Source organism: Oncorhynchus masou, chromosome 25, assembly GCF_036934945.1.
Source record: "Oncorhynchus masou masou isolate Uvic2021 chromosome 25, UVic_Omas_1.1, whole genome shotgun sequence".
Classification (NCBI taxonomy): domain Eukaryota; kingdom Metazoa; phylum Chordata; class Actinopteri; order Salmoniformes; family Salmonidae; genus Oncorhynchus; species Oncorhynchus masou.
The window spans coordinates 39,829,816-39,851,186 of record NC_088236.1 but is presented as its reverse complement, the minus strand read 5'-3'; the positions used below and the strand labels follow the sequence as shown (position 1 = coordinate 39,851,186).

At 42.4% G+C, this 21,371-nt stretch overlaps 1 protein-coding gene across 2 annotated transcripts; it reads right to left on the bottom strand.

Annotated features, from left to right (window-relative positions):
- Positions 1-317: 317 nt before the first annotated feature.
- Positions 318-20,693, bottom strand: tmc2b (transmembrane channel-like 2b). Of its 2 annotated transcripts, none has more exons than XM_064936462.1 (20): positions 20,648-20,693; positions 20,347-20,388; positions 19,582-20,008; positions 16,895-17,044; positions 12,898-12,988; positions 12,559-12,640; positions 12,349-12,455; positions 12,091-12,189; positions 11,182-11,324; positions 10,808-10,955; positions 9,913-10,107; positions 5,362-5,541; positions 4,690-4,848; positions 4,383-4,511; positions 1,933-2,000; positions 1,602-1,841; positions 1,399-1,524; positions 1,083-1,161; positions 796-925; positions 318-541 (listed from the first exon to the last, which is right to left on the bottom strand). In XM_064936462.1, exons 1-20 carry the CDS (start codon positions 20,691-20,693, stop codon positions 318-320), a joined length of 2,865 nt encoding a protein of 954 aa, XP_064792534.1. The 2 variants fall into 2 exon arrangements, with proteins under 2 accessions (XP_064792534.1, XP_064792536.1); XM_064936464.1 differs by having other exon boundaries at positions 19,591-20,008.
- Positions 20,694-21,371: the final 678 nt, after the last annotated feature.

Here is a 21,371-nt window from a genome sequence, read left to right as displayed (position 1 = left end):
GTTTAGATCTCTGCTGAGACAAATATAAATAAATAAACATTCCCTAAATTGGTCACAGAAAATCTCCTCATGTTGGGATTTTGGATGTTGTTATGTCATGATTGTGATGGTGTTACAAATGCTACCTACAGGCTTTAGATCTTTGGCCAGATTCCCAAACTTTTTCCAATGGAAAACAAGGAACTTTTCTTATTGGAGTTTCGGTCTGTTTTCTTACGTTTGGTACCTAATGAACACAACCCTGCTCTTCCCCTGCTTGTCTACAGCCTGATTTGTCAGGGTGGTATTGACATCCTAGCACCCTGGTTTTCACCTGTTTAGCGTCTAGAGGGAGGTGTCCCCCTCCCTCTGCCCCTCGCCGGCCCTGGGGGTGGTCCTCTGGCGTTTCCAGACGGCCCCCTTGGGCCTGGGGGATGGGTCACAGCTGCTTTGGGGTTTGGTGCAGCCAACGAAACATCCTTCTGAATATTAACCCCTTTGCTATTAGCTGCTGCTCCTGGACGTTTTGCCACTTTGGGAGATTTGCTTCCCTTCTCGCGCGCTTTCACCTCTGAAAAGGTGAAAAAACGAAAAACAAAGTGGATGTGCATGTACACCTATATACATGTAGCTCTGCTGAGGGGTGATATTATGATACAATTCACTCAAAACAAACTGTTTCTTAAGTTATGTTCATTAAGTGGGTCCACAGTTTTTTTGTGAATGCCCAAAAAACATCCAGCCACCAGGTGGCACTGAGTGGAGACGGCAGGCAGGCAGGCAGGCAGGCAGGTAGGGTAGGCTATGTGAACTGACCTGCTGGGGGCTTCTCTTCCTCCGCAGCAGGGGGGAGCAGAGAGCGGTTGGGCAGGAGGTCCTCCAGGTCCTGCATCACCTGGTTGGTGTTCTCCTTGTTGTTCCTCCTGTTCTTCTCCTCATCTCTAGCCTAACCACAATGCAGATAATACTGCTGCTGTTTCTGCAATCCCCACATCAGCATTGTGTGCATGCATTGACCAACACGTACTTAGTAGCATTATATTGTTTACAGTAAATCATTTAAGGCTTGAGAGACAGCAGTTTAGGTGATCATGCTCATTTACCATTTGCATCTTCTTCTTCAGTTCCAGGTTGGCATTTTGATAGTTTTTAGAGGTCGCATTCAGATAGTAGATGGCCAACCTGCCACAGGATCACAGAAATCTATTTAACCTGTTTTAAACATGGCATGTAATTATGATGATTATGATATTTTACTATGACCATATCTGTGTTGCTGTAGTGTGTGTGTGTGTGTGTGTGTGTGTGTGTGTGTGTGTGTGTGTGTGTGTGTGTGTGTGTGTGTGTGTGTGTGTGTGTGTGTGTGTGTGTGTGTGTGTGTGTGTGTGTGTGCGTGTGCGTGCGTGCGTGCGTGCATACACCATCAGCAGCACTGCTGGTAAGATCAGCCCAGGATTAGTTGCGTAGGTGAAGATATTCCCAATGAATGCTGGTAGGTCGTTCTCTATAGTCTCCATGACGACATTATACATTTGCTCCCTTCCGCTGGTAGACAAGAGATCAGCATTAGATGTGTGCCTAGTGTGTGTGTATGTGTGTCTGTGCGTGTGTATGAGAGACACCTGAAGGGGCCACAGTCGAAGGAGGGCGGCAGGGTCATTATGGTGTAAACCACAGGCAGAAGGCTGAGGAAGAGCACCAGGAGGAGGAGGCCCATGTAGAAGTTGTTGGATTTAGAGGCCTTGAAGACCCTCTCATGGGGAACGTTACAGCTCATCACTGCCCAGCACTGGTAATACATGGAGGTGAGGAGACGCAAGACGTTCAACCCTACCAGGCCAGGGGCGTAGAACGCACCCATCCTGAAACAAACACAAATACAGAAATACAACACAACTTACAGGGTTTGTGGAAATGTGTTGATGGTTTATGTGGTGTCTCATATTTACTCACCAAATCATTCCTTGATTGAATATTAATCCAAGCACGTTGCCGCTGATGTCAAACTCTCCATACGACGGCTAGAATCACATACAAAAAATATTGCAAATCGTGTTAAATAATGTAAACGTAATTCTATTCTCTCTCCCTCTTTCTCTCCCATAGTAATTAACTTAACAGGGCAGTGTCCTGTGTCACTACGTGAAGGATCACCTATCTTGCCGGATGTCACTGCGTGGTATCACTGTTAATTTTGTCAGCATTTTTTTGTTTTAGTCTTGCTCGTTTGACTAAAATAGCTTTTATTATTAGTCACATTTTAGCCCTTACATGCTTCATAGTTTTAGTTTATCAGTCAATTAAAACTCTGGACAATTTTAGTCTTGTTTAAGTAAAATCTTACTCTGTGCATTTTTTTCCGTTGAATAATTCATATTTACCTCTAATTTCCATCACGTGCACATAGCCTTGTCCACCTACTCCTACTATCCCCTCATATAGCTGGCAACATTGCTGTTGTGGCAGATTTTAAACAAAGCCAGCCATGATTTACTATTACTGATAGGCTACAAAGTCTTGGCTACAGGTTAAACAATTTAGGCCTACAGCTCTGATTTTCTCCCCATCATAACCTTGTGATGGGGGGGAAATAATAGCGATTCCCTTAAAATGGGGAATCTAAACTTTCCAACAATGGCAGAATTATTACTAATTATTACAGAAGTACTCCTCATATTCAACAACAGCATTTCCAATAGCCGACCACGAGAGCGGCAACACAGATGAACAAAAGCGCACATACTAATTGAGCTTCTGATGTGATCAAAGCAAAAATAGCCTATATGAAAGTAAGAAAGACTAAACATCATTTTTTCTAGTTGAGGTTAGTTACAATCTGCATCCGTTCAAAGGCGAGACGAGTGACTGCCTGGTAGCTTTGTGTGTGGAGGAGGGCCAGGCAGATCAGCTCATGCAGCCCGCACAACTGAATGACCAATGAGAGGATTGTATTATATTCTGCAAAGGCATGGTTACGATTGGACAAAACAGATCAAAAGGAGCTTCATGTGCAATTGAATGTCCATTAGTCTCACATGGAAGTCCTGTCTCGTTACATTGTCATCAACTAAAATGAAAAGTCATTTGTAATAGTTGTATTTTTTTTCAGGGCATCTTGTCTCGTTATCGTCATTAGTTTTCATAGTTTTCAGTTTTCAGGTAAAATAGGTTGTTGCTGAATATTTTCTGTCATAATTAGTGTTGACGAAATGAACACTGAGGTATCAAGTTTACTTGGAACCAACACATAATGTACTCCCACTTGCAATAAGCAAAGAAAAACACTAGTATTGAGTATTTACATATGTGGTGAATAACGTTGAAACAAGAATATAATTACACACAAATGAAGGGGTAACTGTGAAGAATGATGTATTGATATTGAGTAACTCTACCTTGTTACCATACTATTACCATGTTATTACCACTTTATCCCATATTGTAATGTAAAAGGAGGCAGGTAGCCTAGCTGGTTCAAATCCCCAAGCCTAGTTGAAAAATCTGTCGATATGTCCTTGAGCAAGGCACTGAACCCTAGTTAAGTGTCTGCTAAATGACTAAAATGTCAAAAATGTAATGCTACTGTGGGATTCTGTGTTTTACATTATAGCCATTACCATATATATGATTAAATATTATCTGATGTTGGCTGTTTGAAGTATCTGCATTTGTGTACTTGAGCATCATCATGAGATTAAACAACTGCTTGCTACATCTACTTGCCTGTTTGTGTGTGTGACAAGAACTGAGTAACATGGTGTGACCTGCATGTTGCAAAACTGTAGATAACAGCCCAGCAGATGCTTTGTCCTTGTGTTTGTATGTGACAATATTGAGCACATGGTGTGACTTGCTGTATCTTACAAAGCTGTGGTTAATCAGGTATGGGGAGGGGTGGTCATCACTGAGATGGACAAATACTGAACAACACAATAGCAGGAACTGAGCAACTGTTATAACTAGGGGGTGATACCAGAACAGTGAGAATCTATACATCGACAGAGGGTGAACTCCAAGAAGCGCCAAGAGGCGGGACCAGCCTGAGCGCCTGCGATAGGCTGAGCAAGTCTAAACCACGCTCAGCCTCTACTGTGATAGACATAGTTCCAACCCGTCTGTTGGCCTATCACAGTATATGAACAGCTGTTTTCTTACATCCTGTCAGTTCCCTGTTCTGCCCTGCGTGGTATTACAGTGAGCCCGTATATACGAAAGTTGCATTTGCCATTTATTGCTTAGCTAAAAAAATTACATAGAGTACAATCAGTGACTCAGTGTTATAACTTGTTCTGATACCAGATTAGAATTGACGCAACCCGAACACTACCAAAAACGATTACAATAAAATGGGAACACACACACACATACAGTGGTCTGCAATGCTTTGATAGCCTAGCACGTACAAATCCAGCCTCCAGGTCCCAGCACCAGCAATAGTTGAGGAAACGCACGATCATGGCTCGCACGAAGTCACCAATCAGGATGGTCATATACGTCACCTGGATGTCAGAGACGGTGAGCTTCACAAACTCCTAGAGATACAGCACAGAAAGAAACAGGAAACACCCGGCATGTCACAGACAGCCTAAGTCATATCACTGATGCACAATGAAGGGAAATATTTTCCTGCTCAGGTCAGGTGGAGGAAAAACCAGGATGAAAAACTTAGTGACGAAGGGAAAACGGAGGAAGAACGCATGGAAGCCTCACTATGCCAACGGCGGTCTCCCAGCACGGCCCTCTGATGACATCAGCAGGGTGGATGTCTGGAGGGGGGATGTCAGTAGTGTTGTGGTAGGAGCTATAGTTGGAATAGTACTCATTCAGTCCCCAGATAGTGGCATTCCTAATAGACTTCTCCTTTTCCAACTGTACACATGTTAACACACAAAGACAGGTTCAGGTGAGTAAGTCAAATACACATGCATACAATATGTACTGAACACACACACACACACACACGCGCGCACACACACACACACACACACACACACACACACACACACACACACACACACACACACACACACACACACACACACACACACACACACACACACACACACACACACACACACACACACACACAGTGGCAGTTCTAGCTTGTATGGCTAGAACCGCCTGCCTAGCTCACAATCTAGAATCAGGGTGCCCACTCCGACAAGGTTAATTGACCCACAGTCCCACAAGATGACATGATATCATTGACGTGACGTGCAAATGGGCGCTAGAAAACCAATTGCGCAAGATGCCGCCCTGGGTTGGAGCCCATGTTGCCTATTCCTAAATCCGCCACTGCACACACACACATACATACATACAGGTGAGTAAACACACACATATGCATTTGCAGGTACATGGCACTGACATACTGTCTGGTACCTTTGCGTTGACTTCATCAAAAAGGGCGAACAGAAAGGTGTAGAGGTTCCCGAGGAACAGGGCAAAGATGCGGCCCAGTTGCCACTTGAGGGCGATACGAGGGTGGTACTCCTCCAGCTCAGCGATGGTCTCAAAGAGAGGGGGGCACACCAGCCCCAGCAGTGACATCACAAACTCCACCTGGAAGGTAACACACAACCAATCACCGGGATGAAGGCTAGAAAAACAATTTATTTGTAAAGAGATATTAGCATTCATTATAATTTTAAGCTTTAAATTCATTAACATTTATAACATATCCTATATCATTTAATTTATAAAGTATGTATAACATTTATATAAACATGTATAATCATTTCAATGGCTTATTCATTAAAGTTATTAAGTGAAACCGAAGCGTGGTAATACTTTACAGGGTAAAACTTCATTTTAAATGGTCCTTATTTCAGTGTAATTACATATGTAATTTGAAATGCAATGACCCTTCACTAATCTCCGCCCAGGGTGCACTCACAGATAGGTAATTGAGCCTCCAACTTTAGTCATCTCGATCATCTAGCACATCTGTCCACGAGAGATGTACAACCTTGTGACAGTTGTTACTGAATCGGATGCAGCTGAGAAGAAGCGAAATATTGAATTGGTATATTTAGTGGAAACTTGCACATATGTAACAAGCACAGTAACAAGCATTTGTTGTTACAGGTCTGTAATTACAGACTCCATTTTACCACCAGTTAAATGTTTTTATGAGAGTGTAACTTTGATTTATTACAATTTACTACAATACTTGTTATTGTAATTACACAAATTAAATCTAGAATCGGCTTCCTATTTCGCAACAAAGCATCCTTCACTCATGCTGCCAAACATACCCTCGTAAAACTGACTATCCTACCGATCCTTGACTTTGGCGATGTCATTTACAAAATAGCCTCCAGCACTCTACTCAGCAATTTGGATGCAGTCTATCACAGTCACCATAGCCCCATATACTTACCACCACTGTGACCTGTATGCTCTCGTTGGCTGGCCCTCGCTTCATATTCGTCACCAGACCCACTGGCTCCAAGACATCTATAAGTCTTTGCTAGGTAAAGTCCCGCCATATCTCAGCTCACTGGTCACCATAGCAGCACCCAACTGTAGCACATGCACCGGCAGGTATATTTCAATGGTCACCCCCAAAGTCAATCCCTCCTTTGGCCGCCTTTCCTTCCAGTTCTCTGCTGCCAATGACTGGAACGAATTGCAAAAATCACTGAAGCTGGAGACACATACCGCCCTCTCTAACTTTAAGCACCAGCTGCCAGAGCAGCTCACAGATCACTGCACCTGTACATAGCCCATCTGTAAATAGCCCATCCGTAAATAGCCCATCCAACTACCTCCTCCCCATACTGTTATTTTTTTTCTCTTTTGCACCCCAGTACCTCTACTTGCACATTTATCTTCTGCACATCTACCACTCCGGTGTTTAATTGCTAAATTGTAATTATTTCGCCACTTTGGCCTATTTATTGCCTTACCTCCCTTATCTTACCTCATTAGCACACACTGTATATATACTTTCCTATTGTGTTATTGACTGTATGTTTGTTTATTCCATGTGGAACTGTGATGTTGTTTGTGCCGCACTGCTTTGCTTTATCTTGGCCAGGTTGCAGTTGTAAATGAGAGCGTGTTCTCAACTGGCCTACCTGGTTAAATAAAGGCGAAATTTTAAAAAAATTAATAAAAATTACACTGTAATAAGGACCACATAAAATGAAGCGTTACCCTTTACGGTACGATATATTTTGAATCTTGTGTTCTGAAAGGTTTTTTATCTGTTTCCATAGTTGAACCCTTTTTGGTTCCAGGTAGAACCCTGAGGTTATTCAAAGGTTTCACCTATGTGTTCTAAATAGCACTTTTTTTCTAATACTGAAGAAAACAGGACAAACACAAATGTACATTTCCGGCTCACTGCATTTGATGAGATGAACCATAACACAACATGTACAGTGCTTGCAAATGTATTCAGACAACTTGGATTTCTTCACATTTTATAGTGTTACAAAGTGGTATAAAAATGGATTGTAATTGTTTCGTCAACAATCTACACTAAATACACTGTAATGTCAAAGTGGAAGAAAGATTCCTGTGCTTAGCTCCATCGCGTTTTCTGAAAAACTCCTTTGTGTTTGCCAATGTCAAGTACACCCATACCATAATGCAGCCACCACCATACTTGAAAATAAGGAGGCAGTTACTCAATGATGTGTTATGTTGGATTTGCATTTATGCCAAAAAGTGTATTCCTTTGCTTTGATATTTTGCATTATTACTTTAATGCCTTTTGGAATATTTGTATTCTTCTTTTCACTCATTTGGGTCATTGTTGTGGAGTCACTACAATGTTGTTGATCCATCCTCAGTTTTCTCCGATCACAGCCATTGAGCTCTGTATCTGTTTTAAAATCATCAATGTCCTCATGGTAGCATCCTTGAGCAATTTCATTCCTGTCCTGTTCTGCAGCTCAGTTCAGAAGGATGGCTGTATCTATGATGTGTCTGGGTGGTTCAATACATCATCCACAGCATAATTATTAAATTGACCATGCTTAAAGAGATATTCAATGTCTGATTTGTTATTGTTACCCATTGGGGCGGCAGGGTAGCCTAGTGGTTAAATCTACCAATCACTGCCCTTCTTTATGAGGGTTTCGAAAAGCTCCCTGGTCTTTGTAGTTGAATCTGGGATTGAAATGCAATACTTGACTGAGGGATGTTGTATGTATGGGGGACAGAGGAAAGGTTAGTCATTAAAAATCATGTCAACCACTATTATGTCACACAGAGTGAGTCCACGTAACTTACAGTGGTAAGAAAAAGTATGTGAACCCTTTGGAATTATCTGGATTTCTGCAAAAATTGGTCTTTAAAGTCACAACAAGAGACAAACACAGTCTGCTAATAACACAGAAATTATTGTATTTTTCAGGTCTATATTGAATGCATCATTTAAAGATTCGCAGTGTAGTTTGGAAAAAGTATGTGAACCCCTAGGCTAATGATTTCTCCAAAAGATAATTGGAGTCAGGAGCCAGTTAAACTGGAGTACAATCATTGAGACGAGATTGGAGATGTTGGTTAGAGCTGCCCTGCCCTATAAAAAACACTCACAAAATGTGGGTTTGCTATTCAAAAGAAGCATTGCCTGATGTGAACCATGCCTCGAACAAAAGAGATCTCAGACGTGTTGACTTGCATAAAGCTGGGTTACAAAAGTATCTCTAAAAGCCTTGATGTTTATCAGTCCACGGTAAGACAAATTGTCTATAAATGGAGAAAGTTCAACACTGCTGCTACTCTCCCTAGAAGTGGCCGTCCTGGAAAGATGACTGCAAGGGTACAGAGCAGAATGCTCAATGAGGTTAAGAAGAATCCTAGAGTGTCAGCTAAAGACTTACAGAAATCTCTGGAACTTGCTAACATCTCTGTTGACGAGTCTACGATACATAAAACGCTAAACAAGAATGGTGTTCATGGGCGGACACCACGGAAGAAGCCACTGCAGTCCAAAAACTTTGCTGCACGTCTGAAATTCGCAAAAGTGCATCTGGATGTTCCACAGCGCTACTGCCAAAATATTCTGTGGACAGATGAAACTAAGGTTGAGTTGTTAGGAAGGAACACACAGCACTATGTGTGGAGAAAAAAAGGCCCAGCACACCAACATCAAAACCTCATCCCAACTGTAATGTATCGTGAAGGGAGGGATCATTGTGGTTTGGAGCTGCTTTGATGCCTCAGGGCCTGGACAGCTTGCTATCATCGACGGAAAAATGAATTCCCAAGTTTATCAAGATATTTTGCAGGAGAATGTTAGGCTAGCTGTCCGCCAATTGAAGCGCAACAAAAGTTGGGTGACAGGACAATGACCCAAAACACAGAAGTAAATCAACAACCGAATGGCTTCAACAGAAGAAAATACACCTTCTGGAGTGGTCCAGTCAGAGTCCTGACCTCAACCCGATTGAGATGCTGTGGCATGATGTCAAGAGAGCGGTTCACACCAGACATCCCAAGAATATTGCTGAACTGAAACAGTTTTGTAAAGAGGAATGGTCCAAAATTCCTCCTGACCGTTGTGCAGGTCTAATCCACAACTACAGAAAACATTTGGTTGAGGTTATTGCTGCCAAAGGAGTGTCAACCAGCTATTAAATCCAAGGCTTCACATACTTTTCCCAACCTGCAATGTGAATGTTTACACAGTGTATTCAATAAAGACATGATAATGTAGAATTGTTTGTGTGTAATTAGTTTAAGCAGACTGTGTTGTCTATTGTTGTGACTTCGATGAAGATCAGATAAAATGTTATGTCCAATTTATGCAGAAGACCAGGTAATTCCAAAGGGTTCACATACTTTTTCTTGCCACTGTATGTGATTTGTTAAGCCACATTTTGCTTCTGAACTAATTTAGACTTGCCTAAAACAAACAGGCTGAATACTTTTATACTTTTGCAAAGCACTGTATCTGATCAAAACAACTGTACCTGCCTCATTCTTTTCAAACCAGGAAAGCTCATCCTGATCTAGGTTGGCAAACTCCTGAGACCTCTTGACCACAAAATAGATGAGGAAGCCACTGCCCCCCAGGCTGCAGAGGATTAAAAAGTTGGCTAGAACCCGCAGGAACCTTCGCAAGTGGATGTTCTCATCCTTCTGGTTCTCCTGTTCGTCTACTATGGATTCCTACCAAGAACAGTTCGGTCAGTGAGAAACACAGAGAATACTTTGTTTGAAGATAGTAAGTGTGTCGGCTCATACGCGTAGTATCTTTTTGCGTGCATATGATTCTTGGGAGATTGAAGATTAGAGCAGGAGAACGGATATTTGCAGAACAATGTTATGGGGAGATTCCATGCCAGGACAGCCCAAAAATATTCTTGATTGTTCTGGCAATTTTCACATATAAACTTCAATGCAGGAAGATGTTTGACATAATTTTTACATTTGTATCAAACGTCATATTTCAGAAAATAATGAAAAAAGTATAAATTTTAGGCCCTTTTCAGACTTATACATGCCTCCTGTAAGACCCTATGATCTGTGATCCGTACATGATACAGACAACTTCGTGGTGCCATTGTTCTCCTTATAGTGTGCTCTGACATATGGAGTATGTCTAGATTCTGAAATACAATTATTCACATTCTAAAAAGGGCTTAAAATGCCCACTTTCATCATGACCCCCCCCCCCGCAAAATAAATGTGATAACAATGTAAAAAAAACATATCTAAGATCCTTCCTCCCACTGAAGTTTCTATGTGAGAATTATAACAATGTGAGGTAGCCAAAATATTTCCAGGCTGTCCTGGTGTAGAATCGTCCTATGTCATAAACAACAGGGCCTACTAGCTATGGATAAGAATTAGCTTCTGCTGTGATTACCTTAAAGCTGGTGGTGATTGAGGCATACTTGTTGTCGGCTGTCTCTGGGTTGCCAATGAGGTAATCCCAGCTGGTGAACATCTTAAATGCGAAGGTGAACTGTCCGTCATCCCCACCGTCTCCTCCCTCGTCCGAGTTACGGGCCATCCTGAGGCACACAGAAGATGGATGTGACATACAGTACACTGTAGCATCAATATTTTAGATACGGGGTGTGAATGTGGATTATAATTTACTGTGTGTGTGTGTGTGTGTGTGTGTGTGTGTGTGTGTGTGTGTGTGTGTGTGTGTGTGTGTGTGTGTGTGTGTGTGTGTGTGTGTGTGTGTGTGTGTGTGTGTGTGTGTGTGTGTGTGTGTGTGTGCGTTATACCCACGTTCTAATGACCACCATCAGGCTGTAGCCGAAGATGCCTACACCAACTAGTAGGTAGGAGAGAGGCAGTCTGAACTGGAGGACTCCGATGGTGCGCTCGTCATTATAGAAACCATAGAACAGAATAGAGTACTTGCAGTAACCCTGTTGGAATTAATTAACCAAAATAATCATGGATGTGTGAAAGCAATCCATCTCAAAGAAAGCGGATGTAGATGCAAAATGATAGTGACAGGTTCTTATGAGATCTGAAATACAGGGAGAACACAAGCAACCATATTGCCTGCAAAAACCATCCCACTGAATAACTTATCAAGGGTCCATCAGAAAAGAGTCAAATACAGAGTTGTGTTCACTTCCTCGACTTACTTTTCACTGCTGCCTGTTGTCAGTCGATGTTACCGGCACTAAGATAAGTTAGCAATTAACATTAAGACTGGGCAGGGTCTTGGCAGTTACCCCGGCGTGGTCCATTGTAGCTCAGTTAGTATAACATGGTGCTTGTTACGCCAGGGTAGTGGGTTTGATTCCCAGGACCACCACTATGAAAATGTATGCCGCACAACTGCAAATTGCTTTAGATAATAGTGTCTGCGAAATGGCATACATTCTTACTGAAAATGTGTAACACTTCACTTAAAGCCTGCAAGTACAATGCATTATCATGCAGTTATTCATGAACATGTATGACAGCTTATGTCTTAAAATCACATTTTTACCTGTATTTTAAAAGTACTGTATGACATCACATTGTATGTATGCTTTTTCATAGGTATAATCATATCAAGTAAACCGGAAGCTGAAGTAGTTTAAGTCTAAACAAGGTTTCTACGTGTGACATCACAAGTCAATTGCTTGGAAGGAAGTGTGTCACTCCAAAGGAAGTAGTAAGTCACTCCAAGATCCTCACACCAAAATCAAGGAGGACAGAGATGTCCATGGCTCTCTCCTGCTCTGCTCTGGGAACAGTTTTTCTGGGAATAGACCCATACGGAAGACCCATCATCACCTCCAGACAGTAGGAAAAGAGGAACAAAAAGAGAGGGAAGTGGGGATTGGGAAAATGAGACAGTGAGTCCTCCTTCGATATCTCTCCATATACTGACCAAATGTACTACAACTGTATTGCAAAACAATGGACTCTGCATTGAAGGTAAAAGCTGCTCACCTCTGGGAGAACCACAAGACCAAACATGAACGCAAACAGGACCAAGTTTAAACCGTACATCCACCGCAAGAAGATGAAGTAGGAAGCCACAGATGACCCAAAGTGACCTGAGGGTTAGAGGTCAAACTCCAAAAGTTACATGATGAATAGATAAAACTACATGACATGAACAAGATAGTAACTCAAATAGCTTTAAATGACAGTACCCACTTTCAACCTCTTTTATCTTTCTTTCCCACGGAATACAGGCTGTTTTGAAATTGTCAAAGTCACGGTTGAACTTGATCATTTTCTGAAGAAGAAAAAAAAGGTTATGAGAGAATATTTGAAAAGACAAGTAAATCACAGAAGTATAGTTCCTGACTAACATATCAGGTTGTAACTGATGTGGGCAACAAACATTCTGCTAATGATATTATGGTCATGACAAATCATGAAGCTAATGATGAACTTATGATTAAAAGTTGTATTGTATGCACGTTATAACTTAAGTCTTAAAGTATATAAATGCAAAATTGCGTGAAGTATGTGTGGACTGAGAAAGGTTACCTTAGCCATCATGACTTTGTAGGCATAGAGCTTCCTCCCTTTGCCCTTTCCCAGAGCCCCCTCGAACTCCTCCACAAACGCCTGGCATTCTCTACAATTTCAACCCATAAAAAAGGATGACCCGTCAACCAACAAAAAAACATATCAATCACTGGCTTGAAGAACCGCCAACCAATGAATCAACTTTTCAACAGGTGAATTTTATTTACCTTTATTTAACTCGGCAAGTCAGTTAAGAACAAATTCTTATTTTCAATGACGGCCTAGGAACAGTGGGTTAACTGCCTTGTTCAGGGGCAGAACAACAGATTTTTACCTTGTCAGCTCAGGGATTCAATCTTGCAACCTTTCGGTTACTAGTCCAACGCTCTAACCACTCGGCTACCTGCCGCCCCAATCATGAATTAGTCACTATTAAATTAAGTAGATGAGAAAACAACCAATCCATCAATCAACACTGTAAATTACTAGTCAGGGAAATTTGGAGGAGGCCATGTGATGAAAGATTATCAACCTGGAAAGACCAGTGATGAGAGGGAATTGGCAAGCTACAGGCAGCTACAACTGCATGCATATTAGACAGTGTTGAGCTCATGAAAAAGTCAAGGCGTCTCATCTGTCTTAATACTGTACAGTGCTTGTGTCCTGACCTGTAAGTGACTGTCAGCTCACAACCCTGGCTGGAATTCAGTGTTTTTTCAACACAGGTCCCAGAGGGCACAAGTCCAGCAGACCTGGTTGATTTTTTAAAAATGTAACCCAACACGGTTAGAAACAAAAAAAGTTCTAAAATGGTTTTATGTTAAGTTAAAAGGATCTACCTGGAACCATAAAAGGGATCTTCTACTGGGACAAACTGAATAACTTTAAATGGTTCTGGGTAGAACCCTTTTAAGAGTGAATGATAGGTGAATACTGGTCAGTGGAGATACACTCAAGTTGTGGAGATACAAGTGAGAAACTGTCTAAAAAAACAACAATTCAAAGAACATCAATCAGCAAAGCCAATTCACAAAACTCCTAAATAGTTCAAAAGTAGATTAAAGGATTTCACACACACTCAAAAATAGTATCAGGCAATGTAGCATCAGACACAATTATGCTTTGATTAAATTAAACAAAAACATATATAGTATATCACAAATAAGATGATAAATAACACACAGGTTGAATCAATGTTGTTTCCACGTCATTTCAATAAAATTAAGTTGAAACAACGTGAAATAATGGCGGTAGTGATAATGGTGCCGGAGGAGATGGCTGCCATTTTATGATCCCCTGACCAGTTGTGCTACTGTGTGTGTTTTATTGCGTTATTTGAAACTTATTTTGTACGTAATGTTTCTGCCACCATCTCTTATGATAGAAAGGAGCTTCTAGATATCAGGACAGCGATTACTCACCTCGTACTAGAAGATTTTTCTTTTTCCTTAACGAGTCTGACGCGTAAAGATTTACTCCAGACACCCGACAAGGCCCTCATCCCCATCATTAGCAGGAGAAAGAGACGGAGATATTGAGGAGGTAGGTCTCTGTGCCTTGTAAGGATCTGATGACGAGTGGGTAATCTGCCTTTACCATCGATCCTATTAGCCAACGTACAGTCATTGGATTATAAAATAGACGAGCTACAAGCACGTATATCCTACGAACGGGACATTAAAAACTGTAATATCTTATGCTTCACCGAGTCATGGCTGAACGACGACATAAATAACATACAGTTGGCAGCTTTAAAGCATTTTCGGCAGGATAGAACAAGACAAGGGGTGGCGGTCTATGTATATTTGTAAACAACAGTTGGTGCACGAAATCTAAGGAAGTCTCAAGGTTTTGCTTTCCTGGGGTAGAGTATCTCAAGATAAGCTGTAGACCACACTATTTACCAAGAGAGTTTTCATCTATATTCTTATTAGCTGTCTATATACCACCACAAACCAATGCTGACACTAAGGCAAGACTCAATGAGCTGTATACGGCCATAAGCAAACAGGAAAATGCTCATCCAGAGGCGGAGCTCCTAGTGACCGAGGACTTTAATGCAGGGAAACTAACATCCGTTTTACCTCAATTCTACCAGCATTTAAATGTGCAACCAGAAGGGGAAAAAACTCGAGACCACCTTTACTCCACACACAGAGACGCAAACAAAGCTCTCCCTCACTCGGCAAATCTGACCATAATTCTTTCCTCCTGATTCCTGCTTACAAGCAAAAACTAAAGCACCAGTGTCTGGTCAATAAAAAAGTGGTCAGATGAGGCAGATGCTAAGCTACAGGACTGTTTTGCTAACACAGACTGGAATATGTTCCGCGATTCTTCCAATGGAATTGAGGAGTACGCCACATCAGTCACTGGCCTCATTAATAAGTGCTTTGATGACGTCGTCCCCACAGTGACGTACGTACATATACCAGCTAGAAGCCATGGATTACAGGCAACATCCGCACTGAGCTAAAGGGTAGAGCTGCCACTTTCAAGGAGCGGGACTCTAATCCGGAAGCTTATAAGAAGTATCTTCACTGACATTTTCAACCTGTCCCTGACTAAGTCTGTAATATCAACATGTTTCAAGCAGACCACCATAGTCCCTGTGCCCAAGAACACTAAGGTCACCTGCCTAAATGACTACCGACCTGTAGCACTCATGTCTGTAGCCATGAAGTGCTTTGAAAGGCTGGTCAAGACTCAAATCAACACCATTATCCCAGAAATCCTAGACCCACTCCAATTTGCATACCGCCCCAACAGATCCACAGATGATGCAATTGTTATTGCACTCCACACTGCCCTTTCCCACCTGGGCAAAAGGAACACCTATGTGAGAATGCTATTCATTGACTACAGCTCAGAGTTCAACACCATAGTGCCCTTGAAGCTCATCACTAAACTAAGGACATTGGGACTAAACACCTCCCTCTGCAACTGGATCCTGGACTACCTGACAGGCTGCCCCAGGTGGTAAGGGTAGGTAACAACACATTCGCCATGCTGATCCTCAACACGGGGGCCCCTCATGGGTGCGTGCTCAGTCCTCTGCTGTACTCCCTGTTCACTCAGGACTGCATGGCCAGGCACGACTCCAACACCATCATTAAGTTTGCCGATGACACAACAGTGGTAGGCCTGATCACTGGCAATAGGGAGGAGGGAGGAGGTCAGAGACCTGGCCATGTGGTGCCAGGACAGCAACCTCTCCCTCAACGTGATCAAGACAAAGGAGATGATTGTGGACTACAGGAAAAGGAGGACCGAGCATGCCCCCATTCTCATCGACGGGTCTATAGTGGAGTAGGTTGAGAGCTTCAAGTTCCTTGGTGTCCACATCACCAACAAACTACCATGGTCCAAACACACCAAGACAGTTGTGAAGAGGGCACGAATAAGCCTATTCCCCCTCAGGAAACTGAAAAGATTTGGCATGGGTCCTGAGATCCTCAAAAGGTTCTACGGCTGCACCATCGAGAGTATGGTTGCATCACTGCCTGCTCTGCCTCCGACTGCAAGGCACTACAGAGGGTATTGCATCCGGCCCAGAACATCACTGGGGCCAAGCTTCCTGCCATCCAGGACCTCTATACCAGGCAGTGTCAGAGAAAGGCCCTGAAATTTGTCAAAGACTCCAGCCACCCTAGTTACAGACTGTTCTCTCTGCTAACACACTGCAAGCGATACCGGAATGCCAAGTCTAGGTCCAAAAGACTTCTTAACACTTATGTTCCTTAAAACTGCATTGTTGATTTAGGGCTTATAAATAAGCATTTCACAACTGTTGTATTCGGCACATGTGACAAATACAATTGGATTTGTTTTGATTTGATTTGAATTGACATGTGTGCCAAGTGACAGTATAAACCTTCAGGAATGTGTAAAGTATTATAGGAAAGAGAAAAACAGCACAGCAAGAGCAAGTCACTATGAGTCATGAAGGCAATCAGACAATGGGAAATTGGCAGAGGAATGCACATGTCATGTGAAATGCGTCCTTTTTGTTTACTTGAGGAGTTTGAGCCTCCTCTTCATGCGCCACGGTTTGTTCCTGAGAGTGGCTATCAGCTTCTTCTTCTCCTCCACCTCCTCCTTCAGAGAAGCCATCTCCCCCTCTGACAGAGAATCCTCGTCCCCTGACTCGCCTGAAGAAGAAGAGCTGTCAGAAGAAAGAGCTGTCACCAAGTGCCAGGGGTCAAGTCAGGGTCAATCACATGTCAACCAGAGTAGAGTTCTAGTTGAGGTGGCCAGTGGCTTTACACAGTGCCGTATTATCATGGTACAAACTCAGAAGGACTTTGGACTTGTCACATAATGTTGAAAAGCATCTGGAAGAACAACAGAAAATACAAAAAGAGAACAGAGCGAGAAATTTGGCGACAAGAGGGGGTATACAGTATGCAAGTCAAATGAGAGACATTATCCAGTAAGCATGTCCATCCATTGAAACTACCAGGCTAGAATCCTTAGTTGCTACATCTATTTTTGGACTTTTAAATGAATGATGTTTACCCACTGATTCTTGAAGAATATAACTTTATTCTAAAATGGATTAAATAGTTTTTTCCACCTCATCAATCTATATACAATACCCCATAATGACAAAGCAAAAACAGGTTTTTAGAAATGTTTGCAAACGGAAATATTACATTTACATAAGTATTCAGACCCTTACTCAGAACTTTGTTCAAACACCTTTGGCAGTGATTACCGAGTCTTCTTGGGTATGACGCTACAAGCTTGGAACACCTGTATTTGAGGAGTTTCTCACATTCTTCTCTGCAGATCCTCTCAAGCTCTGTCAGGTTGGATGCGGAGCGTCGCTGCACAGCTATTTTCAGGTCTCTCCAGAGATGTTCGATCGAGTTCAAGTCTGGGCGCTGGCTTGGCCACTTGCGGACATAGAGAGACTTGTCCCGAAGGAACTCCTGTGTTGTCTTGGATGTGTGCTTAGGGTCGTTGTCCTGTTGGAAGGTGAACCTTCGCCCCAGTCTGAGGTCCTGGGTGCTCTGGAGCAGGTTTTCATCAAGGATCTCTCTGTACTTTGCTCCTTTCATCTTTCCCTCGATCCTGACTAGTCTCCCAGTCCCCGCCGCTGAAGGACATTCTCACAGCATGATGCTGCCACCACCATGTTTCACCGTAGGGATGGTGCCAGGTTTCCTTCAGACTTGACTCTTGGCACTCAGGTCAAAGAGTTTAATCTTGGATTCATCAGATCAGAGAATCTTGTTTCTCATGGTCTTAGAGTCTTTAGGTGCCTTTTGGCAAACTCCAAGCAGGCTGTCATGTGCCTTTTACTGAGGAGTAGCTTCCGTCTGGCCACGCTACCATGAAGGCCTGATTGGTGGAGTGCTACAGAGATGGTTGTCCTTCTGGAAGGTTCTCTTATCGCCACAGAGGACCTCTGGAGCCCTACCAAGGCCCTTCTCCCTCGATTGCTCAGTTTGGCCGGGCGGCCAGCTCTAGGAAGAACCTTGGTGGTTCAAAACTTCTTCCATTTTTGAATGATGGTGGCCATTGTGTTTTTGGGAGTCTTCAATGATGCGGTACCCTTCCCCAGAACTGTGCCTCGACACAATCCTGTCTCGGAGCTCTACGGATAATTTGTTCGACCTCATGGCTTGGCTTTTTGCTCCGACATGTACTCTCAACTGTGGGGCGTTATACAGACAGGTGTGTGCCTTTCCAAATCATGTCCAATCAATTGAATTTACCATAGGTGGACTCCAATCAAGGTGTAGAAACATCTGAAGGATGGTCAATGGAAACAGGACGCACCTGAGCTCAATTTCAAGTCTCATAGCAAAGGGTCTGAATACTTTTATAAATGAGGTATTTCTGCTTTTTTATTTTTTTATACATTTGCAAACATTTCTAAAAACCTGTGTTCACTTTGTCGTTATGCGATATTGTGTGTCGAGTGATGAAGATTTCATTTTATTTAATACATTTTAGAATAAGGCTGTAATGTAACAAAATGTGTCAAATACTTTCATAATGCACTTTAAATGAGCTTAGGTCAACTGTCACACCCCATCAGAACACAACATATACCCTGTTTTTACCACTACAACCTAACTCTATTCTGGTAACAAATTCTGGTTGCCTGTCCCTTTCCAAAACTTTAGTTGTGACATTTTGATAATGTTGACCCGTTTTTAACCAAGGTTCCCATGGATGTCCCTAGGGATGTTCCCATCAGATGGCTATAACGATTTCTCCATAAAGGTTTCGTTAACACATTCTAGACATGTAAAAAAACAAGTATTATTGGATAATTTCCCCAAATATACTTATAACAATTACAGCATGTCCTACTAATGTTTATCAAATACTGTTTTCCGGGGACATTTAAAAAATATGTCAGGGACGTTGTCATGCTAATGTTAGCGGCAAACCATTGGACTCAATCAGGACTCAATCGAAACGTTACCTGATGTTATAGGATCGTTCACTGTGTGAAATGTATTTATTTTTTGCCGAGTGCCAAATAGTGAGCTTGGGTCATTGTCGTAGTATTTTGGAACACTTTAGCGCAACCCCATAACCCAATTTCATAACTCCCTGAAGCAATAACTCAATACAATGAAGGGGCATATACCAACAGAGTCTGTCAGAGTCCTCCCTCATACATGAGGGTGCGTGGAGTGTGGAGATACGTGAGAGAGATGGCCCTCTCAAAGAATACTGCACCTGCTGTACTTTCCATTCTTCTTTTTCTTGTCTTTCCCGTTCCCTTTCTCCTTCCCTCCTTTGCCTTTGGCATCGCCCTTCTTTTCCTTGTTCTGCTCGTCTTTCTGCTTCTTGCTAGTCACTTTTCCGCCTTTCTTTTTCTTCCCTCGTTCCTCCTCCTCCTCCTCCTCCTCACTCTCCTCCTTGACTGCCTTTTTCTTTCTGCCCGCAGCCTTTGTGCCCTTCTGCTTGACGCTTCTGTCGTCTTCCTCCTCCTCTTCCTCGCTGTCCTGGGCACTGGCTTTCTTCTTACGAGCCCTCTTCCTCGGTGCCTCGCCCTGATCCTCCTCTTCCTCTTCATCCTCAGTGGTGGGCAGTTTGCCGTTCCGTCCCCCGGCTCGTGGAGAGGCTTTGGCTTTCCTGTTTCTGTCCCTCCACCTGGCCTCATCTGATACACACACACTCACGTATATATCTCACACAAATATTAACAGACAGACAAAGGCTTCATAGATCCATAGATTGCATTCAAACCTGAACAATTAAACAAACATATAAATCATGCAGGTTGGTAGCCTCCCACTTCCTTTTTTGATGTTTGTTCCATAATTTTGACAACTAAATGTCATAATTATGATGAGGTGTATCTCCCCTTTTGGAATGTCATATTTTTCGAATATCCACAACCAATCAAAGTGAGCTTGACTGTACATACACCCACTCGCAGGAAGTAAGCAAACTCCCATAAACACGCACATCAAACACTTTCTCCATCTTATGACTTACCCTCACTCCCACTGTCTAACTCTCCGTCGATTTCGATTCCCACTATAAAATAAAAACAACATTGTGATGCAACACCACAGGCATCCAGAATATCCACTTTGAACCAACAAAAATACCATAATCTTACTGTTCCTTTATGGCAGTGTGGATTCTGTTACATGACATAGAACATCTAGTAGTACATCTATGTACTGCCTCCATATTTACCACGAGCACCTCAAAGAAAGTGAAGAACTGAATATTCTTCAGCATTCAAGAGAAATCCAAAATAAGAAAGAGGAACAGAATAAATCCAACCCACCATCTTCCATTCTAATTGCAATGTCATTTTTCTTCTGAGAAGGCATTTTGGCTGAGTGTTGTCCTCTTGCTATCTTCTTTGGGTCAGCCTGCTCTCTCCCTCTCAGGCCATGGAGACCTCAGCTAAGCAGATAGCCATCACACCTGTGCAGGCACTCACAGACTCTGACAGTTACACCTGTGTTTGGGCTACTAGACTGGCTGTTTCCCTGACAACCACCAATGATATTTATTGCCCAAGAGATGATAATCTTTAAACCTGAAGGAGAAAGACAAAATCTAAAGGGACAATAAAGGGGTACAAAAGGGATGTCAATAAATAAATAAAACATCAGTTGATAAGACTTACAGCATGTGTGTTGACACACAGATACAGTACACACACCCACACACACACCCACACACACACACACATCAATTCCAACTGAATGCCTTCATGGGTGCATTAGGACCATTATTCACCTGTTTTGCAGCTATAATTTGTTTTGAACAACATTTGGAAAACTCACACCAATATATTCCATCATGTACTGTACGTAACTCTGACTCTGAAATTCGAAACCATTGCACAAATGCTGAAATAAAGGACAGTTCTCATTAAAATTCAATGAACTCTTAAGTACTGTAAGCTTGAGGGGAAAGTGAGACAACAAGCAGCCTCTAATGACATGATCGTGCTATACAAATACTATTATGGGCTCTTGACATGGTAATATCGATGGAAG

Bases quoted from the DNA above. Each gene is read 5' to 3' on its own strand.
- tmc2b (XM_064936462.1), bottom strand. From the start codon at position 20,693: ATGCCTTCTCAGAAGAAAAATGACATTGCAATTAGAATGGAAGATG. The intron at 1,842-1,932 runs GTGAGTAAATAT...TGTTTGTTTCAG, and splicing joins TTCAATCAAGGAATGATTTG to GATGGGTGCGTTCTACGCCC. The intron at 1,162-1,398 runs GTATGCACGCAC...ATCCTGTGGCAG, and splicing joins CCAGCAGTGCTGCTGATGGT to GTTGGCCATCTACTATCTGA.